General features: G+C 29.9%; 1 protein-coding gene across 1 annotated transcript; it reads right to left on the bottom strand.

The window, feature by feature from the left end:
• Window positions 1-231: 231 nt before the first annotated feature.
• On the bottom strand, window positions 232-450 carry UREG_03418 (uncharacterized protein; the record flags this gene model as incomplete). The annotated part of the gene is made up of 1 exon (XM_002543855.1): window positions 232-450. The coding sequence occupies one exon, from the start codon at window positions 448-450 to the stop codon at window positions 232-234; it is 219 nt and encodes a 72-aa protein (XP_002543901.1).
• Window positions 451-6,699: the final 6,249 nt, after the last annotated feature.

Genomic DNA, 6,699 nt, shown 5'->3' with positions numbered 1-6,699 from the left:
AAGTTAATTTCCAATTCTAACTGCCACTTCAATCATTTCAGTCAGGTTTTATGATTATTTCTTCATGTGTGTGATCTTGTCTTTGATGTCATCAAATAGTTCTTAATAAAAAGTATCAGCTAGAGCCTCATCATCTCAATCTGTGTTGACACATACTTGTTAAAATCTCATGATGTATTCTTGTGATGATATTTTCTGCCACATGTTCTGTAACTGCTGTGTTGTCACATTTCATTCCTCAACTTCTCTGAAAGTAGTTTTGAGTGTTTTAATAAAGATATTATAATGGTTAATGACTTTGAGCATGTTATCATCTTGGTCAACTTCTTCTTTCTTATAGTAGTTTTGCAAATAAATGTTAAACCAGTTAAATGCTGCTTCTTGGAGATATGATGCTGCTGCCATCATCTTTTCTTTATCATCTTTGAATTCTTCTTTCTTCATATTCATATAGATTTGTATTTGTTCTAGAAACACTCATAGTTTTTCTCATTCACTCTTGAATGACTCTGATGAGTTGACTTTCATCTTGTTTCTGATATTGGGAATTGCCATGACCTGAGCCACAATCTGATTGTTACAGTTCTTAAGTTCAAGATTTTATCAAGTCAAGACTTTCACTGTCTGTTCAAGTCATATAATTTTTTCCATCATTTCTCATGTGCTGTTCAAGATTCCAGTTGTAGACATGATTTCTATATTCTGTGAGACTTCTTAATGGATGAGATTTGTATCTTTATCTTTTTTCACTTGTGATACAATATTCTTTCTTTGTACTTAAGCTCTGGGGTCTCAGGTGTATCCTCTTCTGAGTCAGAAGTGATTAATGTGTTATCAAACTTGTTGTTCAACATAACAAATTGGAACTTTAGTGATCAATACTTTAATGGTGCTTGATCTCAAGTTGACAGATTTGTCCAATGACAAAGAGTTTTCATACAGATACATCAGAGTTGAATCAAGATCATCATGTCTTCTCAAGAGTAGCAAGAGCAGATACAATCATACAGTATTACAGAACTTCAATGATATGAAAAATAATCAAGATATGATAGTATCTGTATAGACAAAGCTATAGAGAGAATCATAAGAGAAATTAATCCTGATGAACAAATCCATCTGATCAACAGTAAAGAGCATTCTTATATACATGATGAGTATTATGAATAGTTCAAGTAGTCTCTCTTATTCTTCTGTTCACTAGTCAGAATAGTCATAACTATTCTGACTATTCAGCTATCTGTCAGTTGAGATAGTTACTACTATTCTGACTATTCAGTCATATGATCTTCTTCTTTCTGGATTCTAGTTCTTCCAGTCTGTAACTCTCATAGCCTCATCATGCTCCACTTCTCAGTCACATTCTCCATACACTCTTCCAATGGCATGTGATGGTTCTGTGCTGTGCTGCAAGATTTATAACATTGAGAAGCTGCATTCTCTCTGAGTAGTTCAATATCTCAGTTGAAACATCATGCATCACTATTTTAAACTATTCTTTATTCTTATAGACTGAGGAAAAAGAAGATTTGAAATAATTCTGTCAGATTTCTTTCTTTTCAATAAGAAAATCAGCAAAATAAGTCTCAGTAGTAATCAATATAACATTCTGATTCTTTTGAGACTTGATGATGACTGCAATAACAGACTTTTCAAGCTTTAGTTGCTGTTTGAAGTCTTGATTGAGCTTTTCTCTTAATTTCATAGCATTCTTTAAGTCAAATGCTTTGAAATTTGAGAGAATCAGACACCTATTTCTATAGAAAGACTTTGAAGCTTGACTTTTTATTTATTTTGCTGAACCACATCCAGAAGATATGTGAGCTGAGCTTCTTTTCATGCTAAGAGAGCTTAAAGAGAAACTTCTAATTTGAGTCTTAGAGCAAGATAATACTTGAGCATAGCTTCTTGTCTGTTGATTTTCAGTCAGAGACTCACAGATTTTCAGATTTTCATCAGCAGCATGCATATCAGATTAATCATAATTTGCAGAATCAAAATTCAAGTCAGCTTTTGCAGACAGATTCTCAATGTCAGATTGAATAACATTAAATTTCTTAGTTATATCATTCTGCACTGAGTTAATCTGGTTTTGCATTGAATTTAATTTGAATTCAATCAAGTCTTGTTTGTTTAATAGAATATTTTGAAGATATTCAACTTGAGATTGCAATTTAATCTGCAGCTCATCATCTTGATTTTGCTTGATAGCAAGTTCAAGATTAGTGATTACTTTGTTGATGTAGAAAGCTGAGGTTTTTGCAGAAGATTCAATATCAGAGTCAGAAAGAGACTGTTCAGTCTGTCTTTTCTTAGCTCTTTTTGCTTGTTTTTTGTTGTTTTCAGAAGTTTTGAATATAACTTTTTAAAAGAAATTCTCAGATTCAGATGAGAAAGACATGATGAGTAAAGTTGCACTTATAATCTCTGTGATGTACAGTAGAGAGTGCATCTCTGATCACTATGTCTCACTGTGACAAACTTTGGCTTCACAATGAACAGCAATAGCACACAATAAAAGGATTGAAGAACACAACAACAAGAAGAAGATATGAAATAAGAATAGAGATGATAATAGAGCTTGATGAGAGCTTCAAACTGATATCAAAATCTTGATGAAAACTGATGTATTTGGTTGGTGGACACTTCTTCTTCATTATATAAGCTTTGTTTCTATTCTATTATTATTATTATTATTATTATTATTATTATTATTATTATTATTATTATTATTATTATTATTATTATTATTATTATTATTATTATTATTATTATTATTAGTATTATTCATTATAGTCTTATGCAGTCAGAGACTATGAAGACTACCTGACAGCTTTGCTAGCTGTAGGATTTAACTAGATACAAGAGAAACTGATGACACAGCTTTGACCAATTAAAACCAAATTGAAAAGTGATGAGACAAATAAGAGTTCTTTCCACCACAGAAAAATGATTGCAACAGTTGTAGTTTTTATTTTACTTTTTATCTCAATATCACTGTCTTGTAGCTAGTTTTGTTTCTTTAAGAAACAATACTTATCACTTCAGACTCAAAGAAGTTTCAAAAAGAAATTTTAAAAAAAGTTGTGAAATATTTAATTTCTTTTGAATCTTTTGTCTCTCTTTCTTCCAAACAGAGCAGTCAAGCAATAAATGCTTTGGATTTTCTTTGCAGTCACAGTATCTGCAGTTTTCAGACAGATAATTTAATAATCTTACTAAGTAAGAAGCAAAATAACCATGTCCAATTTTTAACTGAATAATTGTGGACCAAATTTGTTTAGAAATTTTCAGAGTTGAGGCTTTCTGTTTTAGCTTAATTTCAAATTGACAGTAGTGATTTTCTTGACTTTCTCTATTGAATAAGTCCTCAAACCATTCAAGCATTGCCTGTTCTCTTATTTGCCTCTTAATAAAAATCAGAGATACATATTTTTCAGAGAAGACTTGTGCTAGTTCAGTGTCTTTTTTTGCAGCTTTATCAGCTTCTTCATTGTCATGAACATTAACATGAGCTGGCACCCAATGCAAATGACTGGTTATACTCATCTTATTCAATTAAGAAACATAGTTTCTAATTAAATTAAGATAGTATAATCCATCATTTAGATTTTGGTTACAAGTTCTTTTTATGACAGCTTGATTATCTGAAAAGATCCAAACATTTTTATAAGAGCTATTTTTCTGAGTCAGTGAGACAGCAAACTTGAAAGCTTTGTCTATTGCAAAGAGTTCTGCATTAAAAACTTCCATGTGTTTGCCTAAGTTCCATGAATATCTCATATTTTCATTCAAGATGTATAGACCTGCACCATTTATTTGATTCTCAGATTGAGAACCATCAGAATAAATGATTAGAGATTTATTTGATTCATGATTTGATTGATTCAATAATTGATTGTGATTTTCTTTTGCAGTAAGCTTCTCAGCTTCATTGATGTTTATATCAATCAATTCATCTAGATTTTTGAATCATGGTGCATTCCATTTTATTTTGATTCTCTCAGTTTTTAGAGAAAGTAGCTGATTGAAAATCATTGAGCAAATTCTGAACAGTTGACTTGAATATTTTTTTATTTTTAATGATTTTTTTCTTTTTCTTTTGCTTGATGTTTGTTCAACTTGTTCAGTATTATTTATATTTTGATTTCAATCCAGATACTTTCTCCAATCCAGCTCAATTTCACAATTATATGAAGAATAGCTTGATGAAAGTCTTTGTCTTATAACATGAAATTTTGATAGTTTTAATAATCTGAGAGCATAACTTCTGCACAGCTTATTAAATCTCACTTTTGGTGAAGGAATTGCTGCTTCAATCTTCATTGCATATATTGAAGAGGTTCTGAAAGCTCCTAAAATCTTTCTTAGTGCTGAATTTTGAAGCTTTTCAAATTTTTCAAGTAGATATTTTTGATTATTTCATCAGATAGAAACTTCATAGTCAGCTACTGAAGTAATACAAGCAATATATAACTGTCTCATTGCTTGAAAGGTGAGAACTCTTTCAGTATTAGAAAGTCTTATTATTTTATTTAAGATTCTTTTAGCTATTGCTATTTTGAATTCCACATGTTGTTTAAAAGTGAGTTTTGAATCAATCCAAATACTCAACCATTTGATTACTGATTTTGATTTGAATTCTCTGTCATTCAGCATGATAGAATTACTCTCATCATGTTTTGCAAAATGAATAAGCTCAGTTTTATTCATATCAAACTGAATGACTTGAGAATCTTGTCTTTGAAGCATAATGTTAACTGCTTTTTGAAGAAGAAGACAATTTTACTCAATTGAGAAAGAGAAGATAATTAAACCAGTATCATCAATATAGCTAGAAATTCTCACATTATGCAAATTCTCATGATTATTTTCAAAAAAATATTTTGTATATAAATCATAAAGAACTGGAGAAAGTGGAGAGCCTTGTGGAACTTCAATGTTAATAGTTGATGATTCTTATTGTTTATTATCATTAAATATTAACTGAATTTCTCTTTTCTGCATAAATGAGAATATCCATTTGACTAAAGCTTTGAATAATTTCATGTCTGAAAGAACTTTCATCAATCTATTTACTGAAACATAGTCAAAAGCTTCTTTAATATTCATAAAGAGAGCAGAGATCATCAAATTTTTGGAGTTATTTAGTTGAATATTATAAGTTAAACTCATAGCTGCATTAATAGCAGAGTATTGCTTTTTATCTTCAAACTGATCATTACAGAGTAAATCAGTTGTGAAGACAAGAAAGAAAAGTCTTGTTGCAATAACTCTTTCTATAACTTTTTCCATGCAGTTAAGAAGAGAAATAATTCTATATAATTTAAAAATTAAAGCTTTTCTGTTTGGTTTCTTCAGAATACCTTCAATAGCTTGTCTTCAGATTTGTAGATGATATCCATATTTAAAGAGAGTACTATATAATTGAAAAAATCAATTTTTCAAAACTGAATAGATTTTTTGTAAAATATAGAAGAAGATGCCATCTGAGCCTGATGCACTAGTTTTTGAATCTGAGAAGATGAAGTTTCTAATCTCAGATTCTGCTATTTCAGACTATTCCCAATTCATATCTTCTTGATATTCATTTCAGTTTATTGATGAATACACAGAAGATTTTCTAAATAGAGTCTTTATAAAAGCATTGCATTTTTCTTAAAAGAATACTGCTTTAGAAACTTGTCAAGTTTCCAAATCTATATATTCTAGAATAGATGTTTTTTTCACTCTATTTTGCTTTGTATATTTATATGCTTTAAAGATTTCTTTTTTCTGTGCATTCTCAAGAAATTCATTCCAGCATGAGGACTTTACTTTTTTAATAGAGTTAAAATACTCAGTTCTTTTTATTTTATAGTCCTCATAGCTGAATTGATTTCTCTTAAAATCTCTGAAAGCTTTAGACATTTTCTTTCTTTTATCTTTAAGCTCAGAATTCCACCAAGACTTGAATCTTTCAGTAATTTTTTTTTTGGGAATATGCTCTTCAATTGAGAAAAGAATTAGATCTCTTATTTTCTCAGCTTTCAATTCAAGCTCAGCTGAAGAGTTCTCAATTGAAGATCATTGAAATTCAGCTTTAAGTAGATTTCTTTGTAAAGCTTTATTCACTTCATTCCAGTTGGCTTTCTGAAAGTTGTACTGATTAGAATAAAGAGAATTTTCAACTGTCTGCTGAATATTCAATTCAAATTCAAACTGAATGATTCTATAATCTGAACCAGAATGCAGTTCATCATCAATCCACCAGTTATATGAAGTTTGAATTAGATCTGCAGATACAAATGTCAAATCAATAATTAACTTATTTTCAACATTTATTCTATAGAAGGTTTCTTTATTCACTTCATTAAGCAGTTTCAAATTTTGATGCTCTAGTCATTCTATCAATTTATCTGATCTTGTTGGATTTGAAACTTCAGAATTTCATCATGAATGATGAGAATTGAAGTCTCCAGCAATGATGCATGAATGTGAGAGATCTGTCGATTGAGATTAGATTTCTTTTCAACTGGTCATGCAGGTTTTCTTTATGTCAGAGACTTTTCCATAATAGATAATTTAATCAGTTTTAATAGTGTCAAACTGATTTGGTGTGATCAGAGGTGATTATTAAAGGAACAGATTATTGCTTGAACGCAAAAAATCTGTTCTAAAGAATTGCTTTAGAAGTCGTGATCCTTTTTCTAGGAAAAA

The sequence above is a fragment of the Uncinocarpus reesii genome, genomic scaffold (assembly GCF_000003515.1).
Source record: "Uncinocarpus reesii 1704 scaffold_2 genomic scaffold, whole genome shotgun sequence".
NCBI classification, from domain to species: domain Eukaryota; kingdom Fungi; phylum Ascomycota; class Eurotiomycetes; order Onygenales; family Onygenaceae; genus Uncinocarpus; species Uncinocarpus reesii.
Note: the sequence above shows the minus strand (reverse complement) of the source record. Positions and strands in the feature narration are given on the sequence as shown.